General features: G+C 30.8%; 1 protein-coding gene across 2 annotated transcripts in view; it reads right to left on the bottom strand.

Annotated features, from left to right (window-relative positions):
- Window positions 1-3,988: 3,988 nt before the first annotated feature.
- Window positions 3,989-27,331, bottom strand: part of LOC127730642 (uncharacterized) — a 214,578-nt gene continuing 191,235 nt past the window's right edge. The window contains exons 1-4 of one of the 2 annotated variants that reach the window (XM_052239139.1): window positions 8,838-8,850; window positions 7,656-7,742; window positions 5,216-5,372; window positions 3,989-4,089 (exon numbers count right to left, since the gene is read on the bottom strand). In XM_052239139.1, the coding sequence (XP_052095099.1) occupies window positions 4,047-4,089; window positions 5,216-5,372; window positions 7,656-7,728 (273 nt within the window). In that variant the 5' untranslated portion in view covers window positions 7,729-7,742; window positions 8,838-8,850 and the 3' untranslated portion in view covers window positions 3,989-4,046. Of the gene's footprint in view, window positions 4,090-5,215; window positions 5,373-7,655; window positions 7,743-8,837; window positions 8,851-27,331 lie in introns of those variants that run through there. The other variant, XM_052239138.1, reaches the window with a different exon arrangement.

Consider the following 27,331-nt stretch of genomic DNA (forward strand, 5'->3'; position numbering starts at 1 on the left):
AAGACCAAGGTACAATGGTATTTTAGTCATTTGTGCGTAACGTTAAAATTGATTTCATTAACGTTCTAGTAACTTTATAATCATTTCACTACAAGAATTGTTTTTACAAAATATTTCTTGAATCTCGTCCATATATCTTGTTTTTTTTAACTCTATTAACATAAACTTACTAGTATCAAGGATTAAGCTGAGCATAAGCGCTTCAAATAAATTTTGTATAAGTGGCCCGAATACTCGTTTCCTGCATTGATATTCACGAAATAGAAATTGTAGAGACCATGTAAACAAACATAAATCTATAGCAAAGCTTAAATTCAAAGTATAAAGGATTTTCAAACATAAGCAATGAATGTCTTCAATTGGACAGAATGAATTTAGATTGAAAGCTTAAAAATATCTTGACGAGCACTGGCGAGTACAGTCGTAAACAATTTGTGAGGATAGTCAATCACAACACAGATACCAGAGTATGGTAGAATTCCTAGCCCATAGGGATAATGATAGCCTTTTTAGAATTTTCACCACTTTCTAACACTGCCCAAAATTCTACATACGCAGTTAACTGAAGAACTTTCATTATAATATTCCAAAAATAATTTGAATATGCATGATGACCGTTTACTTTTTTTGCTATCTTTATAAAGCTAAGACCACTAGTGCTTTTAGGTCTTTTATCATGCAGTGAATACAAAATTTCAAAAAATTCTCAAAAATTCATTTTCACCTGTTTGTAAAATTATTTCATATTTTTCTACACCTTATTCATCCCTCAGTTTGGGAAAGTATGTTCAGTAGATACTGTATTTTTTTTCCAATCATACTGTTCAGATACATTGACTTAAGAAGGGTACACAAAAGAGCAACCTAAATTCCGGAATGTAAATCCTACCGTGCCACCTTATAGAGGCAATGTGCGCAAATAAACATGTTCTCGTCCGGAATATGCATCTAATTTTGCCGATCGACGTTGAACAGTCATACATCATCATCTTCATGAGACAAACAACTCATGTAGTAAAATGGTGTGTTTCTTTGATATTCAATATTCGTTTTTTTTTTCCTTTTTCCAAAAGAGTGAAATAATAGACGTGTATATATCATGTATATCTGCCCAAAAGATTAAATGAATCTTTTATTATTGATTTAATTATTTTCAAAGTCATTATTGTACTGTAATTTTAAGGGAAGTATTATTGATAGTTGTTTGACGAACGTCCAGCAAATACTGAATGCATATTTATGACGGAGAGCAATTTAAAGAATGTATTTCTAACAAGAAACAAGAAATTGCACGTGTTGTCATTGAAAATAAGAGAAAAGTCTCCAAGGGAAGGGGAATAAAGAATCATAAGTTCAATAAAACTATACAACACCATGAACATAAAGAGGCCTCAAAAAGTAAAACAGGAATAACAAAATAAAAAAACAAGTAACTACAGATTGAACACGAACCTCGGGCCACCACAAAAACCGAAAAATTAGAAAAATAAATTTATCTCATAGATATTTTATTCATAGTAAGCAGCCATATTATATTTCATTTTGTTTTTGGTCGGTTGTAGCATAGTCTCACCCAAATTTTAATAGGGACCACTAAAAGGGACAAAATAAACAGCTGCTCCTTTTATGTATTCTAACCAATTATGCACCCTATCCCGTGTGAATATCAGATATTTATTTGAAGTAACCCAAGATATATCACTGTGTCGGATAGTTTTGTTTCATCTTTATTTCAATTTTCATTTGAAAACAAATATTTGTTCTGGTTTAATGTTACGGACAGTATACACCATGCCCTCTCATAGCGTCGTTATTTTAATTTTAATTGAAAAAATATTGAAAAGCTTATTTAACCACTGTGCAATATGATATCAAAATTGTCACGTGGTTTTCTTCATATGTCCTACGATTTACAATGTATGTTATGGTCACAATTCTGTAATTTATTTTCACCATCCGTAGTAATTATTGAAAATGTTAACTTGGCATGACATGCTTTATAGAAAATGCTGACGTGAAAGAAAGCACTTCAACAAAGCGTCAACATGAGATTACATTCCACGGAGGTTACATTTCGACGATTTCGTCTTTATAAAACAAAATACGTGATTATGAAGGGAAATTTGTAATAAATTTAATGTTGACACCGATATTGTTCTGCTGGATGAAGAATTTTACGGAGAAATACTACGGCTCTTATTTGAAACTGCCCTATTTTTGTTTGCATAGCAAAGCAAAGACCGTGCTAATTATTTCAATATTAACAGAAAAAAAGATAATAAAGAAAATATCATAAATAAAAAAATAATTAATCATAGAATGTATTTCTATTTATACCAATTGTACAAGTTCTTTGTACAGTTATTTCGTCACAGAATATATCAAACTCCCCGGCAGTTCCAGCTCCGATCGGCATACTACCTGATTGATGGAGTAAAGGAACATGGAACTGAAAAGATCTCTGTACGGAGTTTGAGAATAAGTCGTACCTCGGAAATGGAGGCGTTGAATCAGGATTCGCTTGTTAGCAAAAGTTAAATTTTCGATGTGGCCACAGGCGTCGACCACGCTAAATATTGTTGCAAACTGAGTCATAGTTTCAAACAATCAAAATAAGAGTAAAATTACTTTGGTCGAGGCCTGAGGCCAATGCGAAATTTAACCAGGAAGTGTGAAATTCTTCAATTTTCAATAATTACTACGGATGGTGAAAATAAATTACAGAATTGTGACCATAACATACATTGTAAATCGTAGGACATATGAAGAAATCCACGTGACAATTTTGATATCATATTGCACAGTGGTTAAATAACCTTTTCAATATTTTTTCAATAAAAATTAAAATTACGACGCTATGAGAGGGCATGGTGTATACTGTCCGTAACGTTTAACCACAACAAATATTTGTTTTCAAATGAAAATTAAAATAAAAATGAAACAAAACTATCCGACACAGTGATATATCTTGGGTCACTTCAAATAAATATCTGATATTCACACGGGATTGGGTGCATAATTGGTCAGAATACATAAAAGGAGCAGCTGTTTATTTTGTTCCTTTTTAGTTGTCCCTATTAAAATTGGGTGAGACTATGCTACAACCGACCAATATGTTCTCTTCAAGAATTTTGACATTTTCAGCGTTACGGTTTGATTCCGGGTATTACGTCACATTAATGACGTCATAAAATATGATTTTATACTATAATAACAAATAAAGATATTCGTAGATATGTTGTAGCTATAAAGGATCCATTATTTCTCTTTTGTTTTTTTTTTGTCACTTCACAGGGCCAATATCGAAACTTCGTGGCTATACTCCTTTAGCTTAGACTTCACTACAGTTTGGGCAATATATCTATTTTCTTAGGAAAAAGCTGTAATTTCATCGCCCTGTTATTGTCTTTCCTATTATTGAAAAATCATCTACATCCAATATAAGCATGTAATACTATTGCTAAGACTTTGCACTGAAATTAATTTTTACACTGAATAATATTTATAGCTGACAGAATACTTCCGTCATATTATACTCCCATCTCCTGACCATACAATTAATTCTTCTATTGAAATTTCTGTCAGAATCAAGAAAAGACAACAATTTGGAAGACGACTTTTCAGTCTCATATAAAAAAATATATAATTAACTGTCATTTGTTGATGTGGGATCTTTTGAACGAATAAATAGACAGCACATACCCGTTCTTTGCAAAATCATATCTTATAGATGTCATAGTAATAAGCTTAATATTTTTTCAACTTGTCTAAAGAGAAGGGTCTATTAAAAAGGAGAAATACCAAGGGGACAATAAAACAATAAATTGAAGAAAAAAAAACCAACACGATGGCCAAAAGATAAATGAAAGCTAGACCAACCCCAGTTTACAAAACTTTCCAAAAATAAGATTTAGCAACACGTATTCCACAAAAAAAAACGGGGGTAAACTTATATAAAATAATTCATAAAAAAGTATGATGCAGTACATATTGTTGATTTATATTTCGTTGCTTCACAATAAAATAGACATTGTCATATGAGCATTTTATGTTGCTACATGTCCAAAGTGGTGAACCAGACTCTGGAAACTAAAAATATAAAATAAAAGAAAGATAATTTGATAAGTAATATCGATATATCTATTTGTATTATAGCGCAGTATTGATTCTTTATTACTCTCATATTGAATTTTATGAAAAGAAAGAAAAAGAGGATGTTTTCAGATTTGTTTGTTTTCTCAAACGACAGTATTCAACCAACAGCTGTAGGCACCTTAGCTAGCGTTCTGTAGTAGCGAGCACATTATGATGTTGTATTCCAAAATTGTATGCTTTTTTTATTTCGATATTTAGGAAAGTGGTAAATTTGTTGGTAGGTGCAATATGCATGGCTTTTATTGTATATTTTACTTTTACGACATATGGTCTAGATAGGCATATGGAGCTAGTATGTTCGCACCTAATACTGGTTTAACCCATCCATAGTGTGTGCCTGTACCGAGTCAAAATATTTGTACCATGCATGTGTTGTTATTTGTTGTTTATAAGTCAAATGTTTCTCCAACATTGTATGGAAATTCATGTTATGTTTATATTTGTTATGAACGGTTCAGATTGCAATACCTCACTAACTTAGTAAAACGTTTCTTTTTATTATTATTTTCAATATAATAAGCTTGGTTTCTTTGATAAATTTTCATGACAATCACAATCCTCATTAATAAAAAAATTGTAAGCAGGTTGACAAAAGGATAGAACCTATTGCCCTTAAATCTTTATAATTCAGGCAGAGTTGCTCTTAAAATATCTTGGCTGTTCTGTTCGGACCCTGACAGTTTTAAAATGTCGTTATTAAGAGTTTTATGTATTTTCTATTCAAAATTATTGGTCTGGGGTAAATGGTGTTCCACAAATATGTCTCATGCGCCGTACAATAGATTTCATAATTTCAACTATGTCTGACAACTATATTCAATGAAAATTGTTTTTATAAGTTTTGATTTTTTTTAAATATGTTTTATATCAAACTACAAGGGCAAATAAATGTCGAAGAGTGCACTCCAACAGTTTTGTTTTTAAACTTCAAAAATACAAGCAGTCAGATGCATTGCAAGCTTGAGTTGACGAGAAATATAGAACGTTCATACATCTTTTACATGATAATATACAACTCCTCTCTAATGATAAGGAATTCGTAAAAGCAATATATGTTTACCTTTTACAAACCAGGGGACAACCGAATTGCAGGAGATGATCTTGTTTGATGAGTGTGTGGCATTCAGTTTCACATGCCTGTTCAGTTCCATTAGTACCTAATGTACCTACTAACCCGTCTACTAATGTTTTCAGTTCATCGGTTTGAAATAAAGTATCTAAAATATGACAAAAAAGTCTGTCACAACTTTCAAAAGCTGCTTATAATATAAATATGTTTTATGTTTTCACATATTAGTGATCGACAATAATCCTTTATAAGAAAACAATGACTAGATTCGGGATGATTTAGAGCTTGTCAAACTATATAGACATCTGTCAATTTCTGATGTCATCTTCGTTTTCATATGTTTCGCTGGGATGCTTTCTCAATGATATCTATATCTATTATTTCTTTTTATTCACACAAGTAGAATTTCAATTTTTCAAGAAGTCTCGAAGTCCTATCTTAATGCTATTTGATGGGGTTTTGCTATTGTAACAGTTAAACTTCAAAAGGACAGTTTTTTTCTCAGGACTGTCTCATAGAAATGGAGGAGCCAGTGAAACAAATTTCACTGATCAAGTCCACTTGGTTGAATTTAAATTTTTTGTTCTGCATAAAACTTTGAGACTCTTTCGAATTTTTTTAAGTCTTTTTTGGCCGATATGCATCGTTTATATTTATTATTGTGCACAAAAAAATCGGAAGATAACAAGAGAACATTGAAACATCATATGTCGATGAAACCTGACAACGCCTTGACTAAAAACGAGAACCGACGGAATGACAACCAAGTCCACAAGCACTACATTGAAAACTAAAGACTGACCAAACTAAACCCACTACAAACCATGGGTGAGTGCAGGTTCTTTCCTGTTCCTGCTTCACATGTGGTACCGGTCGTGTTGCTCATGGCAGAACTAAGTCTGTGATAAGTCTCATTCGATGATAGCACAATCGGGGGAAAGAGGACGGGATTGTGGTTCCGACAATTGAACATATCCGTGTCATCTGTGATACAGAAGTTCCATAACGTTCAACCAACTCGCAATAGCGTCCGTTTCAAAGGTTTGACTTCAACTTTGCAACATGAAAAACTAAATATAACTTCGTACTGAAGAAAATTATTTTATATGCACAAGTTGAAAACAACTACTGTTTAATTAAAGATTTGTTAATCTATCTATTTATATATTTACGATATATTTGGAATATTAACAGATGAGGTAGGAACACTCCTAATACAAATTAACCAAAAAGGACGTTCAGTTCATGAATTATAAAACTTCATTTCATATTTGAAGAAATTTACCATAACAAGATATTTTTCATTAAAATGTGCGAACGCAAACATTTCATTTTTTTTTAATGTTCAATATAAAAACTTGCAGAACGAACACATTTTCTTTCGCTGAAAAATATTATCAAACTGAAAATGAAATAAACAAATCATAATTTGTTTTTATTCGATACAATTTTCAACTTCTTGAAAGTGAGAAAAAAGATGTACATTGTAAACCTTGAGCTATCGGTTTCCTAAATAAGTATCGACACTTTAAACATATTGCAGATAAAATGAGATTTCACTTAATTCTAAGGTTGAACACTACCTTGCGCATTCGGAGAATACAGATGTATTTTGAAATACATACCAAACCAGCAAATCACGGAAAACCTTTCAAAATCAAATGTTCGAAACATAGGATCTTTTGTCGAACCACAAAAAAAAAAAAAATAGAGAGAGAAAGAAATCAGATGAACAACATTATTTGTTCCTATAGAATATCTTCTAAAATCTTAGAAATGTGTTTGGATCAAGCTTCGAAACTATAGTTGACTCTTCTATAAGATATAATTTGTTGTGCAGTAAAACACTTTCAATCATTCTATATTTGACTGTCATAAAAGTGAGCGGTTTAGCTAGTTATTAAACCAGGTTTAATCCTCAATTTTGTACATAAGGAAAAACATGAACCAAGTCAGAAATATGACAGTTGTTTTCTATTCGTTTGATGTGTTTGAGCTTTTGATTTTGCCATTTGATAAGGGTCTTTCCGTTTTGAACTTTCTTCTTTGAAGTGCGGTATTTTTGTTAATTTACTTTTTAGTTATAATACTACCAAAACAACAAAGCTGTTACATGTTTCATCATAAAACAGTACACATATAATATATAACTACAGTTTAACTTTATTTGAAATACCATATTTTGGGTTTATTACATACAAAATAGAAACAACGTTTTATCAATTTCATATGTCAGGTTTGCTTTTCTTGATTTACCTTCGTCAGGATCGCTTAAATCTGAATATTTGAAAACCAATGCTGTATAAGAACCGAATCGATTGAAGAGCTATATGACCAAAAAGAACATAAAATTTATCTAAGGTCAACCTTGTCTGTACGAGTTGAAACCTTAGTTTCTTAAAGAAAAAATCACTGCCCAGTGAGCACTTACCAAAAACGAGTCTTTTCTGTGGCATAGAAAATACCACTGGTAACAACAACAATATACCAAAGGCAAGTTTCATTTTCAAGTTTTTAACTGAAAGTAGATAACAATAGTTTAATTAAAACGATAACTACTTTAAAATCAAACCGAATACAGTGTATAATCTAGAAATGTCGATATCGGTCGTGTTCGAACTTAATTCAAAGTTGTTCAATGATTTGCAAGTTTTCTGTACAGACCCTGAATATCATAGGTTCACGATGAAATGTTTTGGCAAATAGTAATAACTATAAACAGAATTACTATATAAAGTTATCATATTCTTTTAATATAGCATGTGTATGTGAAAAAAACAGCAGGATGTAAGAGTTTTGTCTAAAATTTCCTTGAAATGATTCTATAGGAATAAAAATTCTCAAGACCCAACCTCAATAATCGGATATCTATATGTAGCTGGACCAATAACTTCAAGCAAAAAGATACCTAACAAAATAGATTGATGTGCTGCATGGAGTATTTACATCTATAAATTATAGTCCCCTATAGTCGGACCTTATTCAAACATAAACATTTAATGCGAATACATCGAGAAGATCGTACATATGTACAAAAAGAGAGACGACCTATTCACAAAATTATAAAATATATTTTGGTAACGTAACAGTTAAAGACGTGTGACGACAGTTTCAAAACAAAGAACGGAGGAATGATTATATTTTGTCTAAACCTTAGTGGCATAATCCGCCCCTTAATGTTTTCTATTTCTTTTCTAAATTAGTAAATAAAAGAGGATGTGTAATTGCATTTTGTATAGAAAGACTTAAGTACTAGTAACAAAAAATTGTTGAAGGAGTGAAACATGCATCGGATGGTTCGAGATCATCTAGCTTCATATACACAAGTACTGTAAAACGTATGTAGAATATGAGAAGAATAGAAAGTTGTCTTTTCATTTATTGTTACTGGTATATGGTATCAAAAGATTTCTTTTATGTGCTGATAACTGAACTAAAAGTTGAGATATTTTTGTTTCAATGGAAAATGCATGCATAAGTCAAGTATGTTTCAGCTCATTAAAATAGCTTTACCAATAAACTAAGTGTAACATAATATGATATTGACTGCTTTTATTAAGCACATTTGAACTAATGCCTTGCTACATTGACCATTATTATGAATACGTCTTACCTGATTGCAATGGAATGTGGTGTGAGACAGTATGAACGCATGCTTTGTCTTTTATAGTATCATGAAACCTCTAAGTATCGATAACCTTTATTGAAATTAGCACGTTTGAACTAAAAATGTGATAACTTATAATCCTACAGACATTCCACTTTGTGACATCGGCTGTAAGCATGTAAAACTTTTTGCTTGTTATAAATAAACTCTTGTTTTGGAACATCCTACAGAACAAATCAGACGAGAATGTTCTTGAAAATTGGTTTATAAGGACTAAAGACTAAATCTGGCCGACAAGTTTTTCATTCTATCGGAGTTAATGAGGAACTGTTTAAAAACTTATACAGTGTTTGACAACATGACATCGACCCCATCAAATTCTTAAAATAACAATCAACTATTACAATATGACTTAAAACATCCACTGACTTTTGACAGGCAGATGTATACAACAGTAAGGTATTTTTGTTAAATTGTCTGTTTCTGAATTTGATTTATTAAAGATCTCGAAACTAAGGTTTCAACTACCTCATGCAAGGTTGACACCAGATGGATGTTGATATTATTTAGGTAATTTTTTGTCATAATGTTCTCATACATCCTTGGCTTTCAATTATTCTGTTTTGAGCGTTCCTGATGAAGATAAATCCAGAATAGGGCTTCGAAATTGATAAGATGTTGGATTCATTTTATTAGACATATCCATGGTCATAGGAGGCACGGATATTCCATAACGGTCAACCAAATCACAATAGCGTCAACTTTACCACTTTGAACCCTTAGTTCAATGGCTACTATGTGGGCAGCAACTCTCTTTGAAAGAAATCAAGATAGTTTTATAGGCAACAAAAACTCATTTATATCGTTACTATTGGGAGATGTATACTCCATATGGATATCTTGATGTAATGTTGCTGCATAGAAATGGAAAACTCACATTTTACAATTTAAAAACACCTCTAAGTTAAGAACAACTGTTTTGAACAGGTAATCCATGAAACTTTATAAAATAAGTTAAACTGTGTCAATTAAACTATACCGGATATATTTTATAAAAACGACGGACACTCATCAGTACCTAAACTTTAAATTATGTCACCTATCTCACACAAAAAGGAACATTCAATATTTTTAGGCTAGACGGGTATGCACTTTGGTACTTGATGTAGACATGGGAAAATATGATCAGAAGAATTAAAGCAAATCTTTTACCACAAAAATATCCGTTGCCATTAATATAAGTCGGCATAAATCGAGCAATTGAAATGCCTGTTTCACAGTAACAAGCACAAAAAGACATGAAAAATTAAAGTGATCTTATTCCGTTCGTAGCTACTCACGATTCATTATTAACAAACACTTTCAAAATAATAAAATCGAATTTCCCGACTTTATGTTGTATGGAGACATTATGCAAACATTAGTAAACGAAGATTCCATCATGTACAGCGGAAACAGTTTAAAATATTAAAACGCCGTCTTACAAAATTCAAATTCGACACGGATAAAAAGATATTTCCTGTTACTCTATGTGCAGATTCACGATGTGGAGTATGTTCTAGAGACAATAACAATTATGTAGAACTAGGAAATACAAAACACTTTAAAAACGGCAAAATATTTAATATAAACGCAAATATTACATGTAAGTCAGAAAACTATCTATATTGCAAAACTTGTCCAAACTGCAAAGAGATTCATATTGGGCAAACTAAGAACTATATTTGCACAAGCAGCAAATGAGACAACTGGAAAACAGAAAAAAATGTGAACTTTTAGAAACATAGGAGGAAAAACGTTATGCAAAATTCACTGTCTTGACAATTTCGGACGCGCTTTTAAGATTCAAATGTGTTTCAGATGACTTGATACGAGAAAATATATACCCATTGTGAGATATTACTTCAATTTCGGGAGCCTTTCAAGTGTGCTGAAAAGAAAAACAGATTTGTGAATCTGAGATGGATTTACAAGTTGCAAAGACTGATAAGAAAGTTAACGATATGAATATTCATACTTTTCAAACATTATTTGACACTTAACATTATCATAACAATTAAATTCTGTATTTTGTATTTCATAACAATGTCAGACACGTAATTGTGTAAAATTCGACGAAAAGGTCGTTACCGTTTCACTATGTGTACGAACATTTAAATATGGATGTAGACATAGACGATACGGGTAAAAGTAACGGGAAAGCAAGCTTCGGGATATTTTGGAAGCAAGTCAGATTTGAAATATTTCCAGGTTCACAAAAGCAAAGTGGAATATAATTTGCTGTAAAAAGGAGTGATACCAGTGATATTATATAGTGGAAAAAACAACTGGAAACTAAAATCATCTGGAAAAGATGTCAAAAACTAAGAGCTCTGACCAGATATTTACAATATGTTAAAAAATTCAATCTTGGTTACCTGTTCTGTGATACTCTAGAAGACGACAAATTTAGGTTGACAAATTCGAAAAAAATGCACTTAATATTAAAACATCATCTACTAATACTGTGAAAGCTAAACGACATATTACAATGAAACATTTGAGGAAGTGAATAGAGTGATAACGGATATAAAACGACTCCAATGGACTTATTAATCGATAACATATTTGTCAAATATGAAAGTGAATGAGTCGCCATGGCTTGATGGTTTTTCTGTAGAATTTTACTAAATGGTTTGGGAGAGACTTATATATAAATTTGTTAATGTATACCATTTAAGTTATGAAGATAGTTTATTGACCTACTCGTAATGGTGTAGTATTTGTAGTTGATATTAAAAACAGGAAACCCATTAAAACTAGAAAATTAAAGATCAATTTCATTATAAAATGATTTTCTAAAATGTACCAGCTCAACGACTGAAAAATGTTTTACCAAAACTGATTGATATATCAAACTGAATACATAAAAAAAATGGATATATGACAAATACAAGATATAATAGATTTTGCAGACATCTGAAATGTAGGAAGGGCTTTTGGTTTTGTTGATTTTCAAAAATCCTTTGACATTCTTAAATGGAATTGTATGTTTGATTTTTTACATCACTTTGAATTTAATAACTCATACATAAATTGGGTTAAGACTTTGTCAAATAATATTCAAACATAGATTTCAGAAATGTTAAACAATTCAAAAAGTATTGGGAAAGGGTGTCCTTTTTCTCCTGTATTTTTGTCATAAACGTCGAAATATTGGCATTGAGACTTCAAAAGAACACAGATATAATAGGATTTCAGATGAAATATTGAAAGGTATGGGGAAATTAGATTGGAAAAAATAGATTGAATATTTTAGATGCTGATATGCATAACCATCCTAGTTAGAGTTAATCTTTACAGATAACCTACATAAGCATAAATTTAGTATTTTGTTTTTTTGAAATGTTGTTTATATCGTCTATTGACTCAATGAGGCGGATTGTGTAGTCTTGGGGAAAGAAATCAACGTAACATATTATAATGTTGATATATAAATTCATTCCTAGGGTAATCGTCCCATACTGAATATTATTGATTCTCCTTATAAACTTGCCTACATTAGTATTAGGACGTTACGATTTTCACTTTAGACCAAAAAATAATGCAAAAAGGAATTGCATAATGTTTTATAGAAAAAACAAATATGAATTGTGTTCAAATTATCTTTTTTCATGTGTCTATAAGCCAAATTGTTTGAAGATTTTGTAATTTCAAACGATCAAATTCCACAAAAGTTGTGATGTTCGAGGTTTATTAACAATAAATGTTTTAGGATTTTTTTGTATGAATTGAAAAATATATTTTTTTTCCTGGGAAAGTTTGAAAAATGAGAGACATTGGTGAAGATTATCCCCACTTAATTACAAATGGCGCTGTGATAGATCAGGTCCAACAACATATGTTTGTATGATAATGAAGCCAGCATGCATTCATTAGCAAATGACACACAAACATGTGTATCTTAATAAATTCTTTTGTTTCATTTTTATCTTATAATTATTCACTATTTAATATTTTAATGATACAAATGTGTCAAATTTTGGAAATTGGACACTGCCTGAACTAACAAAAGAATTAAAATCAAAAAGTGCATGTGTATCAGGAAGAAAAATAAGGGAGCTTTTTAATATATTTAAAATTATAAATATAAATGCATGTATGTTTTTCTTCATTATAAAATTGGAATGTGGAAGAGGTTTTAGATACATGTATATATTTATCAATATAATTAAATTTATTTACAAAAATATTCAAATATATCATGAATTTTTTATTTCTGTCATTCTTGCAATAAGTTTCAGTAAATGTATAACTGGAATAAAAACTATATACATATATATGACAAATTAAAAACAAAACCTAGCTTTAGATGCCAAATTTGATGGGTTAATCAACAAAATACTTAAAAAAAATTATCATTCTTATATTAGAATCATATGTCAGAAATCAGAATTTTGGAAATGACTTTGCACAGTTTACATCAAAACCAATAGAGGTATAACTGGAGCCAATGAGGGGAAATATTGGGCACTACAGCTAAGCAATTGTACAACTATAGATTTCTGAAATACTTGCGACTGGGAACCGAAAATGACACATTTTTTGTCATATCAAAGTGTCATACGGAAATGAAAATAGAAATCACCTACAAAGTTGATGTTTACATAAATAAATATCTCTTTATTATAAGAGTCCCAGAGTTTCAAGGAGTTCAGTCAGTCGGAAAGCAACAAACGATTAAATGTGGAATATTTGTGTCAAAGTTACTTCCTTTTCTTGCTGCTTCTCCAGCTGGATTAACAGAAAACGATAAAAAAAAGTATTAGAAATCAAATAGATATAAGAAGATGTGGTATGAGTGCCAATGAGACAACTCTCCTTCCAAGTCAAAATTTATAAAAGTAAACCACTATAGGTCACAGTACGGTCTTCAACACGGAACCTTGGCTCACACCGAACAGTAAGCTATAAAGGGCCCCAAAAATTACTAGTGTAAAACCATTCAAACGGGAAAACCAACGGTCTAATCTATATAAAAAACGAGAAACGAGAAACACTTATGAACCACATAAACAAACGACAACTACTGAACATCAGATTCCTGACTTAGGACAGGTGCAAACAAATGCAGCGGGTTTAAACGTTTTAATTGTACAAAACCTTCACCCTTTTTCTGAAACAATAGTGTAACATCACAAAATAGAAAGACACTATAAAATATCAACTGAGATAGCTTAACTCAATCAAAGGACATATTAACACCATTGAACATACACTGAACAAATAAATTTGACCTATGACACAATGTAAATACAAAATAAATAAACTAAGGGAAGAATAATAAAAGTAACATGTTATATCGGTAAGAAATGTTAAACAAATAAAGAAAAACAATATGCTCGAACAAAAATATCAGCCATTTGCAATAACTTTAAACACAGGTAAATGAAAATAATTTTGTTGTTAGGTATACGTGTATAGTACCAATAGAGAAAGGAAATAGTTTTACAAAATAAATAATTTTGATGTTCATAGTACGAAGTGAAAATTTAAAGTAATACCAAACACCCATCAAAGCTGGCACACAGACCAGATATAACCCTGAATAACATTAAATAACAAAAAAGCAATACAATTAGTATCAACAGGTCAAATAAACAAGAAAGTACGATTTGAGAGTACTCGCAGTTACTGACAGCTAGTTAAAAGCCAAAACAATTAATAATAAAAAATCATGCATCAGAAACAAAAATCAATTAAAACACATCCCAGGGATTTAGTATTTTAACGTCATGGACAGTCAAAGAAGACATGACTAGTGCAATGCCAAAAATAAATGTATCGACAGACAGTAGGAGTTTAACCTCTTTATAGATCAAAGCCCATATACATCCCGAAATGAACTAATCATACCTAAATCTCCTTACTTGTCTGAGGTAAATTGGGAGTTAGTGTTGGAAAAAAAACATGATTATTATTTTAAAGTATAAAGACATATGTTTTGCACTGAAAAACATACAAATAACTTCTTTGTGTAGACATTTTAAGATCACAAATTATTAATAATTCAAAGAAATTAAAAATTCATTGCTGAAATGAAAGAAGTTTTAACTTCTTTTTAGGAAAAATATTTCAAACAGGTAGTTCTTGACAAATATCATAAAATCTAAGATTATTTATTTAATTATTATATTTAAATATGAATTATTGAATATTCATTTAAACTTTCATTTACCAAAACTTGTAATTGATGTATGATCACTCAGCAAAGAAAATGTTATAGCAAACTACACTGTTTTTGCTAGCTGTCCATTCTTTTAATCCTATAATATATGCCTTCGCATTATATTTTCCTTATTGAACGTTTTTATGCTGATATTTGCATTTTTTATGCGACGTTAGGGTGGCACATTTATAGTAAAAACAAAAAATAGAAAATAAAAAGTAATAAATAGCAAAATAAGTAAAAGGAAAATATATGAAATAAACAGAATTAAACAGAAATAAACAAAATAATGCCCCCAGGTCATATATTATAGGACTATCCATTCTATGTGCTTTTCTACCTTTGAATTTCTTTTAATGCAATTGTCCATTTCTTTTTTAAAATCCCCATCCCTTGGAAACATATGTCCACCTCTATAAGAACATCCAGGTACACAACAACAGGTAAAGGGCATTTAGTAAATAAAAACCTCATATTATAATTTGTAAACAAATATTAATCACTGTAATTCTAAATAGGTTATAGATCAGAGATGCTGTGTGTATGGAACGCCACAGCTGTCTAATGTGGAACTCTGATATTACGTTATGTTGTTTTGTCATTACTTGATGATATTTTGTCTTTACATAATATGATTTTGACATTACGTAATGATGTTGTGATATAATTCAATATGGAATAGTCATTACTTATTGATATTTCGATATTACACGATATGGTTTGTATTGACTTGATATTGTTTTGTCATTACTTAATATGGTTTTGTCATTACTCGATGTGGTTTCACCATTATTTAATGTGGTTATGTCATTAGGCAATGTGGTTTTAACATTACTTGATGTGTATGTGACTTAACGTAATGTATTTGTTTCATTACATGATTTGGTTTTATTATTTCGTAATGATGATTTGCCAATTCTTTATATGGCTTTAACATTACGTAATGATGTTTCAAAATTTGACGACTTTACACTACATGATGTGTTTATTTCAGTATTTGATGTGGTCCTGTCATTCTTTGATGTGGTAATCACATTACTTTATGAGGTAAAACCACGTGACCAAAATGTTTAAGTAGAATTCGCCAATAAAGGTTTAGATGCAATATTTGAATAGAAAATGAGATACAAAGCTAAACACTATCTAACAAAAACACAGACCGGACGTGGCAGGGTTTTTATACATCCCTAATAACAAAAATGACATAAAGTACAGATCTTAGAGTATTCGCAGTTACTGACAGCTAGTTCAAAGTCAATAACAACTAATACAAAAAATCGTGTATCTTAGACTGAAATATCAATCAGTACATATCCAACATCCAATGCATTTAGTGTAAAGACGTCATTAACATTAAGAGAAAAACATGACCTTGCGCAATGCCAAAATAAAGGTATCGACAGATTATAGTACCGTGAAAGTGCATATTGTATAACTATTATATTTTGTATGGTTTTAATTTACTCATAACAAAATCAATATTTATACCAATAAAAACAATAAAAACAATAGCAATTGCAAATTATGTTTAAGTTATATGGAGTATGACGAATTTTGGGGTAGAATTTTGGCTTACAGACACATGAAAAAAGATAATTTGAACACAATTCATTTTTTTTTTCTATAAAACATTATACAATTCCTTTTTGCATTATTTTGTGGGCTAAAGTGAAAATCGTAAGGTCCTAATATTAATGTAGGCAAGTTTATAAGGAGAATCATTAATATTCAGTATGGGACGATTACCCTAGGAATGAATTTATATATCAACATTATAATATGTTACGTTGATTTCTTTCCCCAAGACTACACAATCCACCTCATTGAGTCAATAGACGCTATAAACAACATTTCAAAAAAACAAAATACTAAATGTATGCTTATGTAGGTAATCTGTACGGATTAACTAGAACTAGGATGGTTATGCATATCATAATCTAAAATATCCAATCTATTTTTTTCCAATCTAATTTCCCCATACCTTTCAATATTTCATCTGAAATCCTATTATATCTGTGTTCTTTTGAAGTCTTAATGTCAATATTTCGAAGTTTATGACAAAAATATAGGAGATAAAGGACTTTCCTAATACCTTTTGAACAGTTAAACATTTCTGAAATCTCCATCCACAATTAATTATATATGCTTGAATATCATTTTACAAAGGGTCATATTCCTGACTTGGTACATGCTTTTCCTGATGTAGAAAATTGAGGATTAAACCTGGTTTAATAGCTAGCTAAACCTCTCACTATTATGACAGTCAAATATAGAGTGATTGAAAGTGTTTTACTGCACAAAACATTATATCTTATAGAAGCGTCGATTATAGTTTTGAAGCTTGATCCAAACACATTTCTAAGATTTTAGAAGATATTCTATAGGATCAAATAATGTTGTTCATCTGATTTCTTTCTCTCTCTATTTTTTTGTGGTTCGACAAAAGATCCTATGTTTCGAACATTTGATTTTGAAAGGTTTTCCGTGATTTGCTGGTTTGGTATGTATTTCAAAATACATCTGTATTCTCCGAATGCGCAAGGCATTGTTCAACATTAGAATTAAGTGAAATCTCATTTTATCTACCCTCTGGTATCTTTCGTCCCTCTTTTATCTGCAATATGTTTAAAGTGTCGATACTTATTTAGGAAACCGATAGCTCAGGGTTTTCAATGTTGATATTTTTTCTCACTTTCAAGAAGTTGAAAATTGTATCGAATAAAACAAATTATGATTTTTTAATTCATTTTCATTTTGATAATATTTTTCAGTGAAAGAAAATGTGTTCGTTCTGCAAGTCTTTATATTGAACATTAAAAAAAAATGAAATGTTTGCGTTCGCACCGTTTTAATGAAAAATATCTTGTTATGGTAAATTTAATTAGATATTAAATAAAGTCTTAAAGTTCATGAACTAAACGTCCTTTTTGGTTAATTTGTATTAGGAGTGATCCTACTTCATCTGTTAATATTCAAAATATATCGTAAATATATATTAAATAGATAGATTAACAAATCTTTAATTAAACAATAGTTGTTTTCAACTTGTGCATATAAAATGATTTACTTCAGTATGAAGTTATATTCAGTTTTTCATGTTGTTAAGTTAAAGTCAAACCTTTGAAACGGACGCTATTGCGAGTTGGTTGAACGTTATGGAACTTCTGTATCACAGATGACACGGATATGTTCAATTGTCGGAACCACAATCCCGTCCTCAATCCTCGATTGTGCTATCATCGAATGAGACTTATCACAGACTTAGTTCTTCCATGAACAACACGACCGGTACCACATGTGGAGCAGGAACATGAAAGATCCTGAACTCACCCATGTTTTGTAGTGGGTTTAGTTTGTTCAGTCATTAGTTTTTTATGTAGTGCTTGTGGACTTGGTTGTCATTCCGTCGGTTCCGTCGGTTCTCGTTTTTAGCCAAGGCGTTGTCAGGTTTCATCGACACATGAGGTTTCAATGTTCTCTTGGTATCTTTCGATTTTTTTCTGCACAATAATATATATAAACGATGCACATCGGCCAAAACAGACTTAAAAAAATCGAAAGAGTCTCAAAGTTTTATGCAGAAGAAAATTTTTCAAATTCAATCAAGTGGACTTGATCAGTGAAATTTGTTTCACTGGCTCCTCCATTGATATGAGACAGTCTTGGGAAAAAACCAAATCTGCTGTCCTTTTGAAGTTTTACTGTTACAATAGCAAAAATCCCATCATATAGCATTTAGATAGGACTTCTTAAAAAAATTAAATTCTACTTGTATGAATAAAAAAAAATAATAAGTTTATATCATTGAGAAAGCATCCCAGCGCAACATATGAAAACGAAGATGACATCAGAAATTGACAGATGTCTACATAGTTTTACAAGCTCTAAATCATCCCGAATCTAGTCATTGTTTTCTTATAAAGGATAATTGTCGATCACTAATATGTGAAAACATAAAACATATTTATATTATAAGCAGCTTTTGAAAGTTGTGACAGACTTTTTTGTCATATTTTAGATACTTTATTTGCAACCGATGAACTGAAAACATTAGTAGACGGGTTAGTAGGTACATTAGGTATTAATGGAACTGAACAGGCATGTCTCCTGGTTTGTAAAAGGTAAACATATATTGCTTTTACGAATTCCTATCATTAAAGAGGAGTTGTATATTATCATGTAAAAGATGTATGAATGTTCTATATTTCTCGTCAACTCAAGCTTGTAATGCATCTGAATGCTTGTATTTTTGAAGTTTAAAAACAAAAATGTTGGAGTGCACTCTTCGACATTTATTTGCCCTTGTAGTTTGATATAAAACATATTTAAAAAATTCAAAACTTATAAAAACAATTTTCATTGAATACAGTTATCAGACATAGTTTAAAGTATGAAATCTATTGTACGGCGCATGACACATATTTTTGGAACACCATTTACACCAGACCAATAATTTTGAATAGAAAATACATGAAACTCTTAATAACGAAATTTTAAAACTGTCAGGGTCCGAACAGAACAGCCAAGATATTTTAAGAGCAACTCTGCCTGAATTATAAAGATTTAAGGGCAATAGGTTCTATCCTTTTGTCAACCTGCTTACAATTTTTTATTAATCAAGATTGGGATTGTCATGAAAATTTATCAAAGAAAGCAAGCTTATTATATTGAAAATAATAATAAAAAGAAACGTTTTACTAACTTAGTGAGGTATTGCAATCTGAACCGTTGATAACACATAGAAACATAACATGAATTATTATACAATATTGGAGAAACATTTGACTTATAAACAACAAATAACAACACATGCATGGTACAAATATTCTGACTTGGTACAGGCACACACTATGGATGGGTTAAACTAGTATTAGGTGCGAACATACTAGCTCCATATGCCTATCTAGACCATATGTCGTAAAAGTAAAATATACAATAAAAGCCATGCATAGTGCAGCTACCAACAAATTTACCACTTTCCTTGATATTGAAATAAAAAAAGCATAGAATTTTGGAATACAACATCATAATGTGCTCGCTACTACAGGACGCTTGCTAATGTGCCTACAGCTGTTGGTTGAATACTGTCGCTTGAGAAAACAAACAAATCTGAAAACAACCTCTTTTTCTTTCTTTTCATAAAAGTCAATATGAGAGTAATATAGAATCATCAATACTGCGCTATAATACAAATAGATATATCGATATTACATATCAAAGTATCTTTTATTTTATATTTCCAGTTTCCAGAGTCTGGTTCACCACTTTGGACATGTAGCAACATAAGCTGTTCATATGACAATGTCTACTTTATTGTGAAGCAACGGAATATAAATCAACAATATTTACTGCATCATACTTTTTTATGAATTCTTTATATAAGTTCACCCCCGTTTTTTGTTGGAATACGTGTTACTAAATCTTATTTTTGGAAACTGGGGTTGGTCAAGCCTTCATTCATCTTTTGGCCATCGTGTTGGGTTTTTTTTCTTCAATTTATTGTTTTATTGTCCCCTTGGTATTTATCCTTTTTAATAGACCCTTCTCTTTAGACAAGTTGAAAAATATTAAGCTTATTACTATGACATCTATAAGATATGAATTGCAAAGAACGGGTATGTGCTGTCTATTTTTTCGTTCAAAAGATCCCACATCAACAAATGACAGTTAATTATATATTTTTTTATATGAGACTGAAAAGTCGTCTTCCAAATTGTTGTCTTTTCTTGATTCTGACAGAAATTCCAACAGAAAAATTAATTCTTCCCTTACAGACTTGTATGGTCAGGAGATGAGAGTATGATATGACGAAAGTATTCTTTCAGCTATAAATATTATTCAGTGTAAAAATTAATTTCAGTGCAAAGTCTTAGCAATAGTAGTACATGCTTATATTGGATGTAGATGATTTTTCATTAATAGGAAAGACAATAACAGGGGGATAAAATTACAGCTTTTTCCTAAGAAAATAGATATATTGCCCAAACTGTAGTGAAGTCTAAGCTAAAGGAGTATTGCTACGAAGTATCGATATTGGCCCTGTGAAGTGACAAAAAAAAAGAGAAATAAGGTGGATCCTTTATGGCTACAACATATCTACGAATATCTTTATTTATTATTATAGTATAAAATCATATTTTATGACGTCATTAATGTGACGTAATACCCGGAATCAAACCGGAACGCTGAAAATGTCAAAATTCTTGAAGAGAACATATTGGTCGGTTGTAGCATAGTCTCACCCAATTTTAATAGGGACAACTAAAAAGGAACAAAACAGCTGCTCCTTTTATGTATTCTGACCAATTATGCACCCAATCCCGTGTGAATATCAGATATTTATTTGAAGTGACCCAAGATATATCACTCTGTCGGATAGTTTTGTTTCATTTTTATTTTAATTTTCATTTGAAAACAAATATTTGTTCTGGTTAAACGTTACGGACAGTATACACCATGCCCTCTCATAGCGTCGTTATTTTAATTTTAATTGAAAAAATATTGAAAAGCTTATTTAACCAGTGTGCAATATGATATCAAAATTGTCACGTGGTTTCTTCATATGTCCTACGATTTACAATGTATGTTATGGTCAAAATTCTGTAATTTATTTTCACCATCCGTAGTAATTATTGAAAATGTTATCTTGGCATGCCATACTTTATAGAAAATGCTGACGTGAAAGAAAGCACTTCACCAAAGCAATAACATATTCATATGTTCCGAAGGGTAAGCAGTTCCGTGTAAACCAGTAAATTATTTTTTTTTAAATATCAACGCCCTCTCTCTCTCTTTTCGTATCAATGAAAAAACTTGCAAAAGATATATTAAAAAGTCAGCAAAGGACATACAGTTTGATTTAAACAGAAAGGTATAAAGTAAGGCGACAGTAATTAACCGATGTTCGAATCTCCTAAATTGATTAAGAAAAGACAAATCAGGGTAACAAACAAAAACTAATGGAGACCAGTTGCGCCGACAGGGTAAGAGTTTCCTGTTTACAAGAACACGAAGACCAAAGAAGCCAGATTATTCTATTTCACATTCAGATATATTGATGATGTTCTTTCCATTAATAATCAAAACTTTTCTGAATGGGTTTTATTAATATATCCTCCAGAACTAGAAATTGAAATAACAACAGCTTCTTCTGTCTCATTTTTAGACTAATAACTCAAATTTGACATAAGCGGTCATCTCAGTACCAGAATCTATGGCAAACAAGACGGTTTTAATCTTGAAATTAGAAATTTCACCCTCCAAAGCAGCAATATACCAGCTTCACCTGCATATGGGATAAACATTTCCCAACTCATTTAGTGTCTTGTTATTTAACTTTTTTTCTGCTATGCATGCGAATTCACTCTTGATCTTAATGTCACAATCGGGAATAGAACACAATCGACTACATTATGAATCAGATTTCTTTACTTGTATTTAAAGGTCCAAGACCACTAAAACATGTCGCTAGTGTGTTGATACACTGACACATTGTATCGATGAATCAATTCGTGATGGTGATTTTAAAATCATGAAGTGTCGATTAGAGTTTGTTGTATGAAATGTTCAATGAACTACAGCAACACATACTAAAGTATATGACGGCATGACGTCTTATTAGCAGGTTCATATAGTATTTTGATCTTACTTCCAGTAACTGCTAGCATTCTTTAACACAATATAATAATGTTTATCATTTTGCGTTCTTCTTTTTTTTTGTACCTTATTTAAGAGTTAGGTAATTTCCCTTTCTAATTTTTGTTTTATATTTGAGTAAAAGTTTGTATATAGTAGCGACATATGTCAATTTTGCAAAGAAGAACCAGAGACCATAGAACATTTATTTTGGAGCTGTCCTATAGTCTCAAATCTCTGGCATGCACTGAACAACTGGATTTTTGAAATGACAAATATTGAACTGCCTTTGAATATTAAAATTATTCTTTTCGGTAACTACGAACATATTAAATTGAATTTTGTTAAAAATAATATTATTTTGCTTACAAAATACTTTATTTACCGAACAAAATTACAAGAAGTATTGCCAAATTTAAATGCTTTAAAAAATTATTTAAAGGAACACATGAACTTAGAGAAATACATTTCATTTAAAAACCTCTCTGTAGAGGAATATAGCAAATACTGGAGCCCCTGGGTCCCTATTGTCAAATAATTAATACATGTCGGATTTTGGTTCACCAATTTTGATTTAAACACCACAAATAGATATTCCAAGAACGAATTAGATTCTATTGTTATTAGATAATTATTTATGTTCAACCTAATGTTGCACCATTATTATTCAATTGTTGTTTTTGATTTAAAACTTCCTTGCTGTGAATATGCCATTCTGTATTCCTTTGTTCATACATGTTGTGCTTGTGTTTTTGTTACAATAAAAAATTCATTATAAAAAAAAAGTTTGTATGTCTACTGATCTAGATCAAAAGGGCAAAAATGGAGATAGAAAAATCATTGTTTAACTCAGCCACATAGACATGTGTCTGTCCGTAATTAGTGGATATCTAACCTCACATTGTGATAGTTAATTGTCATTTTGGGAATTTGGTGTTACAAGTTTCATGTCGTCAAGCACTTTGTAAGTTCTTATACACTTACTTATTGAATTCTGATCGCATGAGAAAGAGGTAGTCTTTGATTCTGATTGACAAATTTTCAAAAGCCTTCTCCTCTGATTTTTTTCTGAAAAGGGTTCAAAAACAAGAACAGTATATTTCACTGTGGAAAGGAAAAAAACTATCACTCAAAAACAATTTCTACTATAGTAGTACTTGATGATAGCCAATAGTCTTTACAAAGTGGAATTACTCTGGGATTATCGTTCATCACAAGTTAAAACGCGAAAGGTTGTAATAAGGTTGCCGATACTAAAAGGGTTTCATGATACTATATATAGAAAAAATGCGTCACTTCTGTCTCACACCGCACTTCAATGCAATCAGGTGATACGTTCTCTTAATCATTGTCAGTGTAGCTTGTGATGAATTCTTATATGCTAAATTAGAGCATTAAATATTATATTTTGTTACAGTCAGTTAATTAGTTAGGCTATGTTAATGAATTGTTGAAAGATACAGAATAATGAATGCATTTATTATTTTTCTACTAAAACTGCATTTCAACACCTTCTATCATTAGCCAAGTAAGAAAACAAATAGGGAACAAATTATGTAGATTATTGCGCCGCTTTGTTTGTATGAAAAAATATTATCAATCCTTTATTCTTTATTTTAGAATTGTCGCCACAATATACTTTTCTCGTGCACATCTTTAACTATTTCACTCGCCTAAGGTCAAGGAACAGTAAATGAGCTATGTCACAGATTTTTTCAACAATTTTGCATACAACATTGGCTCGTTGAAATATAACTGAAAATCGAACATATTATGAATTTATCTCTTTTATTAACTGATATTTTACTGATTGAGTTCCTTCAAAATAGGTGAATATTTGTTTAGAAAGCACATAAGATCGGCGAAAAAACTTCTTAAATTTGTCTTAAATCATCAAATCTCTAATTTCTAATACATAGATTTTTTTTAAAAACTATAAGTCGTTGATACATAAATTTCAGTTTAAACGATACAAAATAATCAAATGGTCACCGCCTTCGCTTTTTGTCTAATAATCAATCTCTTACCTAGTTCGATGTAAAAAAAAACGTCAAACATTAACGTTTTATGGCATGCAACGCGATATCGTTACGATTTTATGATTTTAAGTTTTTGAGCCGATTTTATGTGCTTTCTTTACAAATATAAAAGTAAGAAGATGTGGTATAATTGCCAATGAGACGATGTTAACAGATAAAGGTCACTTTACGGTATTCAACAGTGAGCAAAACCCACATTGCATAGTCAGGCCCCGAAATGACACATGTAAAACTAACGGCCTGATTTATGTACAAAATAATTAACGAAAAACAAAAAAACATGGTATATAGCAACAAAATGTTCACCTATTTTAAAAGAATTCAATCAGTAATAATTCAGATGATAAAAGAAATATTTTCAGTTATAGTTCAACGAGCAAAAGTGGTATGTAAAATTTTACCAAATCTGTGACATAGCCCATTTACTGTACCTTCACCTTAAACATTTTTTCCAATTTGTTATATAAATTTATATAATGACGAATGATGATGTGAAAAACGGATGTAATATTTGAAGCCTTCGTTAACAAACACGACTTTAGAAGATAAATGTTCATGAGGGGTTCGGTTACTCAATGGCTCAAAAGGGTTCTCAAATGTGACCAGAATAGCTTAATAATTGATATATGATTAAATGGAATTTTTTGCGACTGTTTTACAAGTGTTATGATATTGTAATTCTTATATAGATATAGGAAGATAAGGTATGAGTGCCAATGAGACAACTCTCCATCCAAGTAACAATTTATAAAAGTAAACCATTATAGGTCAAGGTACGGCCTTCAACACGGAGCATTGGCTCACATCGAACAGTAAGCTATAAAGGGCCCCAAAAATTACTAGTGTAAAACCATTCAAACGGGAAAACCAACGGTCTAATCTATATAAAAACGATAGGAGAAATACGTATGAACTACATAAACAGACGACAACTACTGTACATCAGATTCCTGACTTAGGACAGGTGCAAACATTTGCAGCGGGATTAAACGTTTTAATGGTACCAAACCTTCTCCCTTTTCTGAAACAATAGTATAACATCACAACATAGAAAGACACACTATAAAATATCAATTGGAAGGCTTAACTCAATCAAAAAACGTAAATTAACACACAATGAACGAATAAATTTGATCTGTAATACCTGAATGCAAACACATAGTTTATAAAATTTATAAGGGATAAATAATTAAGGTCAAAAGTTAATAAACAGGTTTAAACAAAGTTAAAGTATGATTCCACTGTGAAATGTTAAACAATATTTAGAAAATCATCACTTTTGAAAAAATCCTGCGTCATATTATACACAGGTAAATGAAAATAATTTTGTTGTTAAGTATACTTCTTCTTCTGTGTGTATAAATCTTCCGTATAGGAATACCAATAAATTTCTTTATTAACAATAAAACTAATTTAACACTTGGTACATATGGGGTGAATATCAACAATAAAACTATACAATAAGTGCTAGATAAAACTTCCTGTACAGGTGCAAGAACAGTGTTAAAGGAGAAATGAAATATTTTTGATGTTCATAGTACGAAGAAGTGAAAATTTGTAGTAATACCAAATAATCAAAGCTGGTATATAGACAAGATCCATGTTAATATTAAATAACAAAAAAGCATTACAAATAGTATCAACAGGTCAAATTAAAAAGAAAGTACAATTTGAGAATACTCGCAGTTACTGACAGCTAGTTAAAAGCCAAAACAATTAATAATAAAACATCATGCATCAGAGACTGAAATCAACTAAAACACATCCCAGGGATTTAGTATTTTAACGTCATGAACAGTCAAAGAAGACATGACTTGTGCAATGCCAAAAATAAATGTATCGACAGGTAGTAGGATAGTAAGGAGTGACTTCTTTATCGATAAAAATGAAAGTGTGTGTGTCTCTATACATCCCGGTTGAAAAGAAAATACAAATTTAGTTATGTTTTAATTTGCTAATGACAAAATCGATATTAATGCCAATGTAAACTATATTCAGAGATCTAATTACAACATTGGTGCGATAACCCTTACTAATAAGTTTGTTTAAAGGTTCGATGAGTTTACACTGATCTCATAGTGATTTCCGCGCTTTAAGTACAATATTACCGTAAAATTTAGGATGTGAAATACCATTTGTAATAAGTTTTCTACAGGTACAGCCAAATTTACTAATCAAATCTTTGTATCTATGAAAGAATTTAGTAAAAGTTTTAAGTAATTTATAGTAACGAAATCCCTGACTTAATAATTTACCAGTGATGCATTGATTACGTTCGTTAAAATCTATGACATCACTACACACACGGGCTTCCGAACGAGTTGGAATATAAAAATACCGTATGATGGAGACAAAGGCACAACGCCGTCTAAACAAGGAAAATTAACAATAGGAAATGGAAAATCGTCTCTTTTGTCGTAAATTTTAGTATGGAGTTTCCCTTTAGAAATTGAAATGTCTAAATCTAGAAAGAGACAACTGCTGCTGTTTGTGTTAGATTCAGTTAAAGTAAGTTCTTTTGGGTAAATTTCGGTAGTATATTTAGAGAATATTATATTTATTTATCTTGGCTTAATTTGTTTTGTGTGGCCTTATAATTGTTTACAAGGTAAACTTAT

Source organism: Mytilus californianus, unplaced genomic scaffold, assembly GCF_021869535.1.
Source record: "Mytilus californianus isolate M0D057914Y unplaced genomic scaffold, xbMytCali1.0.p SCAF_2, whole genome shotgun sequence".
Taxonomy (NCBI): domain Eukaryota; kingdom Metazoa; phylum Mollusca; class Bivalvia; order Mytilida; family Mytilidae; genus Mytilus; species Mytilus californianus.